The following is a 16,057-nucleotide window of genomic DNA, read 5'->3' as shown; positions in this document are numbered from 1 at the left end:
GAAATTGCACTCTTAACTGTAATGGGAAGTTTGAAAATAAAGCCAAGATTACCTATGATTTGAGGCTCAATCATCACTTTCTCTCGCTCTGTATACTTTGATGAAGTCACACATGCTGACAAGTACCTTGTACCATATCCAAGGGTTCCGTTCAATATTAGAGCACGTCTATAGGTACATTAGAAATTACAGCTGCTGTCAGAACAGTTTTTTCTGTGAAATGCAAGTAATAGTATTCCCTGTATTTGAAAGGGACAGATACAAATGTGTCATCTGGACAGAGCTGAGGGACTTCTTAACACCGTTTATGAAGGATTAGTTGATACCCTGGAAACTCACTGGTGTCTGAACAACTTCCGCAGTAAAGCACTGAATTCTACTGTCCTTAAGACCCTTGAATCTACCAGGAAGCACAGATTTGCTGATTTTATGCAGGGTTACAGTAATTTTGAAAAGCTTTAGCTAGAAAAAAATCATAGCATTTCTTCACCAGCAGGATCTACTCTCCGAGAATTGTTCCTCTTTCCTCAAGACAACAGGAATTAGCCTTTACCAACAAGTCAAACGGCAGCAGTCACAAGTGTGTGGCCAGTAACAGAACCTCAACATCAACAAATACTCGCAGCCTCTTTGAGACAAAGAAATTAAATTCTGGTGTTTTTTGGGGGGTCTGTATATGATTTTCCCAACATTATGATTGAAACATTATGATGAAAAACATCAGTTTGCCAATTGGTCTACGTAATTGTTTTAGGTATTGACTAGATAGACTATTTAAGTCCTTCTACCCAACCAGAACCAGTTCTCTGGAACTTAAATTTGTCTGTAATGAATGCCCATTCTTATTTTTCTGAAGAGATACGTTTTCATTACTGAAGTTGTCAATATAAAACTTTACCCAATCTTAACATTCTTCACTGACTGAGTTCTCCCCTGGATGACAAATAAAATACCCCCAAGCTGTTAGTTCGTAAAGCAGTTTTTATTTCACAGAATCCCAGAACGAGTGAGGTTGGCAGGGCCTTCTGGAGGCCATCAGCAACTGGGCTGGGGCAATCCCAAGCACAAACATAGGCTGGGTGGAGAACGGATTGAGAGCTGTCCTGAGGAGAAGGACCTGGGGGTGCTGGTTCACGAAAAGCTCAACGTGAGCTGGCAATGTGTGCTTGCAGCCCAGAAAGCCAACAGTATCCTAGGCTGCATCAAAGGTAGCATGGCCAGCAGGGTGAGGGAGGTGATTCTCCCCCTTTAATCTGCTCTTGTGAGACCCCCCTGGAGTGCTGCATTCAGCTCTGGGGCTCCCAGCACAAGAAGAACATCAAAGACTTAGAATGAGTCCAGAGGAGGGCCATGAGGATGATCAAGTGGCTGGAGCATCTCTCCTGTGAAGACAGGCTGAGAGACCTGGGGTTGTTCAGCCTGGAGAAGAGAAGGCTCCAGGGAGACCCTTATAGGGGCCTTCCAGTACCTAAAGGGGGCATACAGAAAAGCTGGGGAAGGACTCTTTGTCAGGGGGTGTAAGCATAGGAGAAATGGATTTAAACTAAAAGATGGTAGGTTTAGATTAGATATTTGGAATAAATTCTCCACTCACAGGGTGGTGAGGCAGAGGTCACCCAGTGAAGCTGTGGATGCCCCATCCCCAGAGATGTTCAAGGCCAGGCTGGATGGGGCTTTGGGCAACCTGGTCTGGTGGGAGGTGTCCCTGCCCATGGCAGGGGGTTGGAACTGGATGGGCTTTAAGGTCCCTTCCAACCAAAACCATTCTGTTTCTATGATATCGTTTGATACCTACTCATTTCCAAATCCCTCTAGGACTTATCTCAAGGGGTTTTAATTATCAGTAAGCTCCTCACCAACCCAAGTCCTCCGAAAAGAGAGTTTTAAGAAAGAATAAAAAAAATGAAGAGTATGAGTTTTCTCTTCAATGATGCTATTGGGTATCCATATGGTTTAAGAAGGATTTATTTAAACATCTTTAAATAGTTACTGAATTCACCAACACTTACTGTATGGAAAACTTATTCACACACTCAAGTGCAGAGACTTTGACTGCTTGCTATTTCCTCAGAACAAAGGTGGGAAGCCACTGAAGGATTTGTTGCCAAGTTATCTTAACCTTATGTTCAGGGCATAGAATCCAGATCAGAGATCTTTCAGATGTGAGATAAACGAAGGGCACAGTCTTCTCTGGGTCAACATAAGAAAATGAAGAAAGGTTTTCCTATGCTAGTTTCCACACCGTAGGATTTTAAGGGTACAAAGATCCACAAAGAAAATCTGGGAATCCAAGGAGTTCAGTGCTGCCTTTAAATTTAGGAGACTAAAAAAAAAGTATCCAAGGAAAGTTCTTTAAAAGAACATCCACATTAAGTTTGTTTTCTTTGTTTCAAAGATGTAATAAAAGCAATTGCTGAAATTGAAATGCTGGACCAACTAGTCTACTCTGCTATTTTTGTGTCCCAGTGGTATTTTAGGAGAATTATAACCCAATGAACAATTTAAGGGTAAGCTGGTAGGAATTCACAGCAGGAAGGATTTTTTGATCGAGCTGTAGCTAAAGAAAAGGGGAAAACTCTTGAACAATGCAATTGTTTAAATACGCTGAAGAAAGTCTGTAATTCAACACCAAACTACATCCCCTCAATTCAACAAGTAAGTTTCTTAAAATCTGAGTTTGTGAGGGCCATCGTCTATTATTCGTAAGAGAAAGAAAGAGTTACCACGTTTATGGTATCCTGGTAACCTACCCAAAACAATAAAGGACAAAGAGCTTTTGTACACTTTTGTGTACAAAACCTGGCAGATGATTAAAACAAGCTATATTTATTTAAATAAAAATATTTTATATTAAAAATCATTCAAATCTAGGACACTTGTTTTTAATTTTAAAAATTAAAAATGTCTTAAAATTTTTCATCTTGAACCCTGTGATTTTTACTTTTCAATAGACAACAAGCTGGCATTCTTGGAGGCATGAATTTTACTAAGGTTCTAATTAAGGGTTGAAAAGTCTCATCTTGAGTAAGTGTACTACAAAAGCCAAAACATGGGTTCTCCTTTCAAAGTTGTTTAACATTTACTTCTTAAATTACACAATCGGGCTTGTTATTTTGCTGGAAAAGCACAGATATGCATGTGATGCATAGATAAAAATCTGTTTTAATAAACAAGACAGAAAAAGATTTTTGTAAATATGGAATATACATCCTTCATATTTTCTTACCAGTATAATGGTGTGAGATTAATTTTTTCATAGGTTATATGAAAACTTCAAGTCAGTTATGATGACAGTTTCAATTTTAGTACAATGCATTCCCTCCTATCTATTTCATCTATCCTGTTTTCCTCTTTTCTGAAAAATGCACTCCAGATCCATCAAAAAACATGACTTCGAAAATCCCATAAAAATTTGCATTATGATTATTAGGGTACCATGAGAGAAAATACCTACATCTTTATTTGTAATGGGGAAGGCATTTAAAGGAATTAAAGAACGACAGCTTAAGTTTTAATTGAACCTTTCCACAGAACAGTATGTCGAACAGCAGACAACAGCATCAGGATGTAGTGATCAACAGTGACAGCCAGCCTACAGCAAAACATGTTCCAAAAGCTAGATTTACAGGGCCCCCACTTCAGGGACTTCTAAGAGCAATCCCAATTTATTTAGAACATAGTGAAACATCAGTATAAACATGTGTCCTCAGTCTGGAGAGGTAAACAAATTCCTGTACCTGTTTTCAAATTTAAAACTGAGAAGACTAATATATATTCGTGTGGTCTAAGAAATTCAATCTATTTTTATGCTTCTTACTGTGATACAGTACAAGTGACTATTTACCTTAGAGAAAGTAGGTATTTTGTTCTCTCTCTGAATGTGACTCATTACATGTTTTCTTTTTTCTTCTGATCGATACACCCTTACTTCTTCTTCTCCCTTTGCTGTTCTCCATTCTTCCTGCCTACTGAAAATAGAAAATTAAGATGTTAACTTTAAAGCAAAAACACTACCACTGACAGAATCTCTTCCAAATCACAGAATAAATGTTCAATAGTTATGACGTGCCTTGAACAGTAGTTTCTTTCTTTAGAGACAGAATTTGGCTCCAAATACCCTTTCTGAACAAAGAAAGATTTCAAGTGGCAAGGATTGAATACATGGTTGTGTTCTGTTCAGAGGACATCTGACTTAACTATTCCCAAAGCCATGACTCTAAACTCAAAAGCAACTTTCTTGAGAAATATTCACAAAGTATCTAAAAAACATAATTGAAAAATACTCTTTCTTGTTCATTTACAAGATACAATTTGTAAATATAACGAAAATCTGCATGTTTATACACCAGAATTGTGTCTTAGGACATTAACTGTCTTCTCTTAAAAAGATTTCCAAAATTTTAAGCATTCACAAAAACCATTGGTTATCTAAGAATTTCAATCTTGTTTCAAAAAGCTAGAGCAGTCTGAGTATAACTAGTAGGGGTTTTTGCCTTATTGATATAAGTATTCATCACAAGACAATGTTACTGAACAAAATAAAGTTATTTCACGTTTGAAAAAACAAAATTCATCTCTGGCACTTAATGTGTCAGTGTTCCAGCTTAAAAAGCCAGGGACAAATGCAGTTAAAACATACCATAATCTTATGCTGCAGTCCAAAAACACTTAGGCAATTAGATTCCACTGCATATACCTGTTAAATTAGTCTGTCATTTATTATTTCTTATTCACTTGACTTGTGTAATTCAGAAGTTTTACAAGTGACATGCAAACAAACAGATTTTATAAGAATTAGGAGATCAGAGAACAGGTAAATACCACACATATAACGCTGTGACAATTTAACAAAATTGACCAAATTAAAATTCACTTCAAACTGGGCCTATGTTTACCTGGCCACACCAGAAGATAGTTCAGGCACTACAACCCTTCGACTCCAAGCGACAAGGTCCCGCTCAGTGGCTATTTCACTTCTTGGTGCATTGCTGTGCATCTGACGTACACCTTCAATTTGTCCACTACGTCTTAATCCTATATTTGGGGGTGAATGAACTTCAGAGGTAGAACTTACAGATCCTAAAATGTCAAGAAGTGATAGCTGTACTCAAATGGAAATTTTACAGGCAACAATTAAAAAGAAAAACTCAAAATAAAAAAGAATTAAGTATTTAACTTATTAGTTCAGAAGAAGGCAAATATTAACTATTTCATCATTCATCATAAAGCAAGTATCTCATTGGTTCACTGCTGTTTAAAAATGCTTTTGAAAACATTTACAAGAAGCTGCCCAGTGCCAATGCACTCTTGACCCATTTTACAGAACTGTGGGCTATCTCACTCCATTCACATACTCCTCAAACTATCTTCTACCTTCAAAAAAAACCAAAGCCACTACCTTGAGAAGTATTAAAAACAACCGATCAACCAACCAACAACAACACATCCAAGTTTCTTCAAACATCTACAATTACAGCAAAGATTTCAACATTTTTTCACACTTTTCACACACATTATTCTTACTTTTTTTTTTGAAAGCACTGAAGACTACCCTGTAATCTACTGCTAAACACTAAAACATGGAATAGCTGTACTGAGAAACAAATTGATCTTTACCTTTTTCTCACTATTTTCTAATTTGAAACAATTCAGGTTTCCCTCAAACAGATGACCTATTCCAGATTAAGTAGCAGAGTGGTCAACTCTAAGGGAACACAGCTACTGCAAATTCCTTGAACGAGCATACAATAACTTTAAGAAAGATAAATTTGTAATGTTAATAATTCTGAGATTTTGCAGAAGAAAAAATAATAGATGGGAAAGCTAATGATTTTCTGTCATCCTGTACCTACTTTCTAGTAGCTGAACAAAGTCATGCACAATAATATGTGATTTACATTTTCCAATTGTCAGGTGGTTCCATTGAAAAAACAGAACACCCTCTCCTTACATAATTTACCTCTGCTTATCCGGCTGGTACTACTAGTTCCTGCCTCCCCAGAACGTCTCTGATCCTGCTCTTGCTGAAGTCTTTGAATCATGCTATCCAATGGACTAACTTCTTGATTTGCTTGTTGACTAAGAACTTGATTCAATCCTGTAAAATAAAATACACAATACAATAACACAAAAATGTTGAAGAACCTTCTATTACAAACTGCTCACTTATTTTAGCTTGCCATTTTGCAAGTAGAATATATAATCACATGCTTAAGTACTGTCTAAAGCATATTTTTAACATTTTTTTGTGTGTTTGTTCTTGCTTATAAAATTGGACAACTTTTTCTTAATATCAAGAGCGTTAAGTTTCCTGGAGCAGGGTGAAGGTGATCACACACAACTACTGATAAAGGCTTAAATTTGATCAAGTGCAAACAAGATACAGAAGCTTAATACAACTGTTGTCAACTCAGTCAATGTAAATTGTCCAAATGTGTTCTTCGCCTGCCTCAAATGCACCATAAAACACGTTGGTAAAAATTTAAATGAAAGAACTACATCAAGAAGGTCTGACTGAATTAGAACAGTATTATCTATACTAGAGAACTGCAAGCAGTCAGAATGCTTGACTGAGTTCCATGGGGGCAGAATGATGACACAGGTAAGTAACGGTGATTTTCTGTGGAACGTAGAACAACCCAGGAAACCTTCTTTAGGGCAAGTCTCTTGAGTAAAATACTGGAAATAGTTCTAAAAGAAGGGATTACAATTCTGTTTCTGTGCAGCAAACTAAAAAGATAGCATGTAAGCATAAGCAATGCAAAACCTCTTTTTATTCTCACAAAATTTTTGACTTATGGAAGAAAAAGGCAAGGGTTACAGCACTGATTTGAAAAGAAAGTCAGATACTTCATTACAAAATGTATGGTGGGGTGGAGTGGAAGGAAACTTCTGTCAATAGAAGCAGAACTTCCAAAAACTTTGTAATGAGGGATGTCAATGTTCAAAGAAATGTGCTACAGAAATTATTTTCGCAGCTACATTCCAAAGAGATATAGTAAAAATTTTGTAAGATCAAGAACAAAATATTACAGCAATTCTGCTATGAAATAAACACCTTTGATTATGGCTAGAAGGAAATAGCCATTTCTTAAAAGATGATGTCATGTACAAAGAACATAAATATTTAAGATAGTGCTCTCAGAGTTTCAAAAGTTAATTTAGCTGAAGTCAACTGCCCCAAAGCAGCAGAACCTTGAAATCAATGAAAGAGCTCTGGTATAACCACAGCTGGATGTTTCCTGACTTGTGTAGTAAGGCAATCAGATTTATTTTGGTGATCTTACGAGCAGACATACTGTCTCATGAAAATAATGGGAAATACTACAGATAACTCAAGAATGATCATAAAGAGACTATTACCTAAACAAAAGGCATGTTTTTAAGTATCTAGCTTCTGAAATGTTGCCTCCACAAATAACCATAAGTTCAATCAAATCAAATAGTAAAAACACTGGTATAAATTTTTATTTTTTTCCAATACATTTGGTTTAAAAGAGCTTCAGGTAACATCTAAGGAGTAAATCAAGCAAGATTATCTGAATTCCCCCTACTCTTCTAGGCCCCTACAGAAAACTTCTTGACAAGACATAAATTGCCAGTGCTCTGAGGGAGATCCATCAAATCCCACAATAAAGTCTGAGAGCAAGAAGCTTCCTTAGCGGAGGGGAATATATGAAATACATCAGCACAGTTAAGCTCTGCATAAGACTTCATATACTGTTGCTAAAGTGTAAAGATGTAGACAAACACCCTTTGTCTCTCCGTCTCTCTGTCAGCCCTGCTGATGGCTTTCTGCTATTAAACAAAATGCTATGGGCATCATCTGGCACTCATGTGTCACCATTAAATTTAATACTGTTGAGTCTGTGTACACGGTCTGACTTGTTTCAAGATATTATATTGGAGAACATGCCCAGGACATTTTCAGATTTGGAGGACTGAAGAATGTCATGGGTCTATGCTGCAACTGTAGCAATGACGTAAAATTATTTCTTGGAACTCTAATTTTGCTTTAAAGGCACTAACTAAAAAGTTAAGAGAGAAAACATGGCATACGTTCACCGGAAAGGCTTTTTTCCTTCTTATAAATGCTTCTCACGTAGCCTTTCTTTCTGTAACTTTGGAGGACATGTTGAAATGCTCCTTAAAAATGATTATGTAAGTAAATATTCAGTGACTTGTCATCCTCAGGTCTACAAACGAGGATAAACATCTCTTCTGGGAACAACACTGACAGTTAACTTTCCGGGAACATCTGCCACACCACAGACTTCAGTATATATAAGTCACTACTTACGGGTACACAAAGCTTTCCTATGTTTTCAAGGATATCCAAATATGAAACAATGCTTATCTTGAAGATATTTACAGCTACTGCCACCAGTCACTGTTGGCTCACTCATACTAATATTGAACTAGTAACATGTAATAAGTAGGTATTGTTTTTTATATCTCCACTCAAGTGGACCACATTTAAGCAGTTTCCAATAGCCACTGGCCCCTATGGGGCCATACTATCATGCATGTTCCTCACACACAGTACACATGGAGAGTATGACTTTAGAGCAATGTCCTAGATTTTGCATTCTCATCAAGCCTTGAGGGCTCTCAAACCAAACCAAAGCTTACGCCGAATGACTGTCTTATCTACAGAGGAAGAAAGTTTTGCATGTTTCAGGTGTCCTCGTTTTTCTCTCCTTGTAGGTGTTACCCATTCCAACTGATCTGTGGAAGATCAGTCTATTTCCTAGGCTTTTTGAAGTAGGAAGTCTTACCCCAAAGAGATAATTGTAAGCTCACTCAATATAATCTACTGTTTCAATAATGAAATGAGCTCCAAGCTAACTGATGTTGTAGCATCAGCTAGGACTGACTTGATGGATGACAACACTCTAAGTAAAATAGTCTATCACAAGCAATCAGTGTCAAGCTTGTCAATGTTATGTGAATGACTAGTCCCAGTAATGAAGAAAAAGAACAGAGCGAGAGGCAGAATGTAGAGCACCTGTAGGCAACTGTATAGGCTACGGTGTACTGAACTGAAGTTTTCCATACCTGAAGATGTCACTCCCATCTGAGGAATAAGTTGTTCCTCCCTGCAGTTCTCACGACCAGGAACTAGCCTTTGATACCTTGCAGGATGAGGGTTGCCATCCACATCAACCAAAAACGGGGGAGGCATAAGGTGTGGAGCCTGCTGTGTCTGTTCATCCAGGACGAAGTTGTTGGCGTCGCGGATAAGGGGCCGATAATCACTATGAAAGAACATCTGATCTGCTATCTGTAAACAAAGTCATTTTGTAATTTTTTTTAAAGAACCTATTAAAAACATACAGAAGATAACTGCCAAAGGTATTTTTAACAACGTTATTGATGGTCACTTTTGCATAAATAAGGTTACAAACTGATCTGTTCATCTCACTTTCAAGGGGAAAAGTTAATTACTTTTTTTTCCCCCAGTATGCACTTTCTATATTCTCACAAGGAGAGTAACCCACAGGTTTGAGGGTGGGGAGCATTTAAAGAGCAGAGGAAGGGGGCAATTTATAACTACTTGTAAACATTTGGCAGAACACAGCATAGATGTATTAAATAGGTTACATATATTGATGTATATACATCTGATAATGAAAAATGTGTAGCAGACTTATGAGCTACGGTGTAGGAAGAAGAGAAAAAGGAAAATATTTATCACATTGCGTGACTGCCAAATATTTTAACACCAGAAGCCAAACATGTAGATTCTTATTATAAAGCTAGATATGTGAAAATGTCCCCACAGAAAAAATAAAGCTGAACTGAAGTTGAATTCTTCAAGCTCAAAATTATTTAATTTCAGTCCACTTGTTTGCAATTTATTCTAGGTGGCTTTCCACTGACAATGAAGACTGAGAAATTCTTTTGTCCAAATTGCATGTAAAAAGGCTTATGGCACTATCCCTTGCTGGCACACACATCTCAACACTGTGCAATCAGAAAGACTTTGAGCCACAAGGAGAAAAGAGAAAGAGAACAGAAGACAGACTGCAACATGTACTACACATCCCAACACTACTTACTGGCAAGCAAAACCCCTTGGCAGCTCATATACTCAGCTTAACTTTAAACAAGTAAAAATAAAGCCATGAAATCATCGTTCACTCAAATTAGATTTCCAGTGCAGAATAAACACGATTGAACAAATGACCCAAGGCACAGAGATGTCAAAAAAAAAGTATCTTGTCTTAGCTGTTAAGAGACAGGTATTTTAACACAGTCCGAAGCTTTTAACACAGCCTCGTCTGAAGCTTGTCTGCTCTACCACGACCAATTCATAACACAATTTCCTGTAACTTGATATGTAGAAATCAGTCTGGCAGAGGTTATAACATTAAAATCATGCTCAGAGGTCTGGACTCTCAATGACATTAGGTCTGCTTGTCCAGGATGTGAGAAGACCAGGAAAGAATGATTTCCACAAACATGTCAGTTACAAAATCAGAAAGTGCCTACATGCACCGACATGATGCACATTAAAAATAAATAAAGTCATAGGAATCTTTGCATCTGGACCCCACAAAAATTCAAACAAGTTCCACCAGGAAGAAAATTGGGAAGATGCATGGAAAGATGCAGTAGCAAAAAATTTACTTCAGGGTTACAAAGCGCATGTGCACAAAGCAACATCTTACTGCAATAGGAAGCCCTGAGTGGAAGAAGTACTGCTGCCAGATTCTCAGTTAACAAAGGCTGAATGAAAAAGATGCAAACATTTTCACATCTCAGCTACCTCAGTATGATAAAGATACAAGTCCTTTATGAGGTTTTTGCCCAGAAATGTAAGGGTAGAATATCTGTTACTTTCACTCAGTGCAAATTTCCCTATTAAGTACTTTCCATACTGAGAAAGAAGAGAATCCAACGGCATGATTGTACAGACTGTGAGTTTTAACGTGCTGTGATTTATCTGTATAGTGCTACCTGTGCTTACAGAACTTTCTGTCAAAGAGGAGATCTGAAACTTTTTCCTCTCCTAGCACAATAGTCTCTGGTGCAAGATCCAGATGGAATTCTTTGCAATTATTTTTCCTGTATACTCTGCACTGGTATGGTAGAGAGAGTAAACAACTATTTTTTTATTCCTTGAGATAAGAATGGCATTTCATGGAGAACCCAGGCTCAGACCAACTGTCAGGTAGAACTCCACTACTGTCAGGTAGAAGTCCCTACTGGAACCTCAGGAATGATCTCATCCCTCAGGCTACTCCAGGTCCACAGAAAAATCAGAAGAATTACATGATTTAGAGAATCTTAAATGGCTATATTCATTTGCTCATACGTTAAGCAGACAGTTAGAAGTACTAACAAACAGATGTGTTTCTTGATATACTATCAGAGATCAAATCCACAACAAAAAATAAGATAAATGACCACTGGGACACGAGTCCTCTGTACATTTGACTTTACAAACCCAACTTTGCTGTTATGGGAAAACCTTCCACAAGGTCAGAGCTCTACCAACAGACCATCCTTCAGTATCACAGAATCACAGAATCATCTAGGTTGGAAGAGATCTCCAAGATCACCGAGTCCAACCTCTGACCTAACAGTAACAACACTACACATTCAGAATCCTCAGTTTCTCCAACCAGGCACACCTACATAAGTGCAAAGAGTTTTCCCCCACTACTGCACCAATGCACCACACAGGAGCAGTGAACTTGAAACAGGGAACTGTGGTTTGTGTAGTCTATAGGTACTAAAGCCTTAGAATGCTCAGAGATACAGTCCAATGCAATATTAAAATCAACATAAAGGTACGTATCTTTAGGTCAGTTATGCATTTTTGGACAAGTTTCCATCTATACATGGACTTCTGAAGTGCCCGTGGCCTGTGGACAGTGAGCTCAACCCATCTCTGATGATCTTCACCCAGTCAGAAATCTCAGTTAAGACTGGCTCACATACAGTTCCCTTAACTGAGTCAAATACTGAAGGAGCTCAAAGCAAACAACAAGCATAGTCCTTTTTTGACTCAAAGAATTACTCCACAAAAACATGTACCATCAAAAAAGAGAGAGAAAAACACCAACACCCCAACACCACCACAGCCAAGATCATACCAGGAGAGGGGGGAAAAAAAGGGAAGAGGAAGCCTGGACAGTGGTTCCAATCCACTATAAGCCAGATACTATTTGAACCCAACATGAAAAAATGTTTAAGGGGAAAATCAAGAGTCTGCTCCCTCAGCAAAACTAATGTGGTCTCAGCTAGAATCATTGCTCTGAGCACACTTCACAAATACAAGAGTACAGGATTGGTTATCATACTCCTTTCTCTTGTAAAGCTCATTCCCTAGGATGCATGGAAACCACTTAAAGCCAAAAAATGCACATCCTAGCAGAACGTATTCTCACAAGATGTCTGGAAACAAATGAACAAGGAGCTGAGGGCGGGATATCAGAAAACAGAGCACCAAATCTCCAGCACCTACCCACCTGTAGTTACCTTTTCTACAAGGCAGGTCAGACAAAAATGAAAGAAAAAATGGAATCAGACAAGGAAGAGGTCTGTAACTTCTACGATGAGATATAAGACTGAGAGGTAAATCCTCTTTTTTTCCAATTTTTTCTATGGTCAAGACGGGATTGGCACAGTAGTAACTGGAGAGAATCATTGTAAATCATCCAATAACTGAAAAAAAAATAATCCTTTTTTTTTTTTTAAAAAAAAGAGAGAGACTGCAGATAAAATCCCAAGAGAACAAAGTGTCTGTTGTGTTCAAGAAGTAAAAAGCAACTGGTTTTATTCAAACAGGTCTAATCCCTCACAAGGAAAGTTTTCAGATGGCTACATAAAGGAGAATCCTGGTCCATCACAGCAAAGATTAACTGGCTCTTGCTTTCAATTCCATTTTCAGCATTTATGAGTTGCAGAGGACTATGCACTTCCAAGATGACTGGAGAGAAAAAGAAACCTCAACAAATCTATTGATATAGTAAGAAAACCTTTTCCATCACAACAGGCTTTAATGTTTATAAGAGTAAGAACACTGAAAGATGATGGAAGGACCTTGAAACTGATCTAATAGCTCCGGTTTTCCTAGCTTGTGGTATCTTTGCTCCTGTTCATTGTCTTTGGTATGAAAGGGAAAATGCTTAGGTGGATTAACTGTAGCAACAGCTGAGGGATAGCAACAGCAGCCAAGAACTTCAAGTTATAGTTGATTAACATAACAAAAACAAATCCTAGTATAAAATGCTGCTGTAATGGGCATCAAAACAAGAGCTGGAACACTACAGAAAGAAATGTAGTGGTTTACATGACCAAGATTAAAACTGCTTTTGCTCTCCGTCCTTCAGACCCCTCCACACTGTTGTTTGCCACAGTGATTTCAAGGCCAGTCTGAGTCAAAAGATCACAAGCAGGAGGAGGCAAGATCCAGATGCCAGCACTTCATCAACAACCTTCAAGTACTAGATATGAAAATGCAGATATGAAAATCTTAGAGCAGGTATGTCTGCTTAAGTCTTAGAAGGAGAAGAGAGACACATCACCTCTTTCCTGCGGGGTAAAAGAAGTAAGAACCTTGTAGGCACTGCAAACTGTGTAACTGATACAGTTCAAAGGGCATGCTCATCAACAGGGGGAAAAAACAAACCAAAACTAAACACTACAAATCTTTACCATCAGTAAACATACAGTCTTTACATACAGTCTGTGACAAAACGCCCACACTTAGAATAGACAATGTTATGACTTAAGAATAAAGATGTAATATTTTAACTACACAGCAATAGTAGAACACTGCTGTGTGAACACCACAGCATCCATGACAACAGAAATACATTAGCAGACATAAATTTTTTAACTAGAACGTACAGTGCATGTACTGTAAGTAACTGTCACTCAGGCTATGCAGCGTTTAAATAGAGGTATCAGCAATTACTTCTATTACACGTCCACCCATCTTCTGTCTTAGTTAGGAACCAGTATATTATTCAAAGCAAAATATTTAACTACTTTTAGTTCCAATGCTGATTACTCATTATCCACGTGGACCCATTAGCAGACATTTGCAACCATCTCATCTCACTTAAGAGAGGAGACAGTGACCGCATGATTTTTTTTTTCAATTTCCCATGCAAAATAGCATGTTTCTGTAGCTTAAAACAAGAAATAGTGAAAAAAAAAAAAAAACTAAGTGTCAGCTACAGGAATCTGAAACATCCCATATTCATGGCTGAAAAAATGCATTGAGATACAGGCTCTTGAGCTGAAGCACTGAAGGAAAGCTTGCACAAATGCATTTAAAACAGACAAACATGTTGATATTCATCTTGTACTGTACCTTGTCATATTTGCTACTGGAACCAAAGCCAAAAATCAGAAGGTGACCGTGAGAATCAGTACATGCAAAATGCTGTCCATCAGGAGAGCACTTGCAGTCAAAAACTGCACCGTGTCCTTGTCCTTCAATCTGAAATACATCAATATACAAAATAATTAAGTTATCAGAAATAAATCGTTTTCATTTACGATTCTCAAAACTGTTGTGCTGATGTTGAACTTTATATAAAATCTGCAAGACAGTATACTGCTAGATGGAAGTTACTTTAAAACATAGTTTACTTTTTTAACTATTCACTTTTCATTGGATTTTGTAATAATGCTCATGAAAGATGCCAAATTGATAGTAGTAGAAACTGACAGACTTTATCCACAAAGCAGGCACAGTATAGGAAGTGAAAATAAAAGCCTCCCCTTGAATGTCCTGCTAATAAACCTAACCAGAGAGCTGGGTCCAGTTCAGGGCTTTAGTCGCTACACCCTTTCAATCCTCTGCCTTTCTGCTAAGCTAGCCCATTAAGGTTGGCTGTCGTGGTGTTTCAGGACACTTGCCCACTACAAAACGCGCTGACATAGACAACCCACATTACACAACTTAGCAGCTGCCTGTTTCTGGAATTCCTACTCCTAATTTATTGGAGTGGGGGAGGTTTGGATTTGTGTAAAAACTCCGCTTTTCATAGGAGAACTGCAAAGATTTTAAAAAAGGAATTTTTACCTGATACTCATTTTCTGTTTTCCAGTTCCATTAAGCCAGAACAAAGGGGTTTTTGTTTTTCCCTGCAACCTGTCAATCAAGCAGAGGTGACCAATCACCACTCTGAATTTTCATGTCTTCAGCACCTCTTCAGAAAGCCCCTTTCTATTCTCCCCAGTAAAGCACTTTTGCATTATTTTCTTTAAAGCAGAACCAAAAAAAAATAAAACAAAAAAAGCTTTCCCTAACTGTGGCAGGCCCATATACTGCCAGAAAAAAATGACGGTGTTCAGCCCGCACACGGTAGCACTGTGCACTTCTGCAGCACCTTCCAGAGGCCATCATTCAAAATTTAATGAACTAAGCCTCAAAAATCCCAAGGCAGGTACTGTCCTCACTGTCTTACAGGCTGAGACTAAGGCAAGAAGTGCAAGCCTTTTGCCCCCCGTCTTAGAGCACATCCGCACCCGCACCCCTGCACGCACCCCCACTGGTAAAGGCTGCTACACCTACTACCACTGCTTTCCAGTATTTGACAGATGTCATTCTTACTACAGGTATTTTCCATAAAAGTTTCTGGATTAGGGAAAAAGGAACATAAACCGATCCGAGTTTCATGTTCTGTTTTGCCCACTACTCCAGAAGGAACGGATTCTTATTAGAAGTATCCTACAGAAAATGATGGGAAATAAAACCAGAGCTCCACGTGAGTGGCACTAACATCACAACAGCTAAGAATGCAGAATTTATTTAGGCTAAGCAAGCTCCAACAACCAAGGCAAAGTTACAGCCTCGTGGTGTGTTTTGAATGCAGAAAGCTCATATTATTAAAGGGAGACAGTCTGGGGAGACAGGTGCAAAGGGGAAGGAACTTCAGCCCAAGACTAAGCTTTTTAGATGTACAGTAAAAACCTGGAAGAGGAGTATTTACATAGAGATTTCCAGTACCCTTCCCTTCCCCCAGTGAAAGAAACATAAAAATATCAAGCTTCCTAACATTAAAGTTCTTCATAAACAGAATTTCAGGGT

General features: G+C 38.1%; 1 protein-coding gene across 2 annotated transcripts in view; it reads right to left on the bottom strand.

Moving 5' to 3' along the window:
• PHIP (pleckstrin homology domain interacting protein) overlaps positions 1-16,057 on the bottom strand; it is a 103,335-nt gene that overhangs the window by 37,607 nt on the left and 49,671 nt on the right. For both annotated transcript variants that reach the window (XM_035320635.1, XM_035320636.1), the window contains 5 exons: positions 14,333-14,461; positions 9,058-9,283; positions 5,960-6,097; positions 4,896-5,079; positions 3,845-3,968 (listed from right to left, as the gene is read on the bottom strand). In XM_035320635.1, the coding sequence (XP_035176526.1) occupies positions 3,845-3,968; positions 4,896-5,079; positions 5,960-6,097; positions 9,058-9,283; positions 14,333-14,461 (801 nt within the window). The remainder of the gene's footprint in view (positions 1-3,844; positions 3,969-4,895; positions 5,080-5,959; positions 6,098-9,057; positions 9,284-14,332; positions 14,462-16,057) is intronic.

Source organism: Oxyura jamaicensis, chromosome 3 (genome assembly GCF_011077185.1).
Source record: "Oxyura jamaicensis isolate SHBP4307 breed ruddy duck chromosome 3, BPBGC_Ojam_1.0, whole genome shotgun sequence".
NCBI classification, from domain to species: Eukaryota; Metazoa; Chordata; class Aves; order Anseriformes; family Anatidae; genus Oxyura; species Oxyura jamaicensis.
This window is presented reverse-complemented; position numbering and strand designations above follow the sequence as displayed.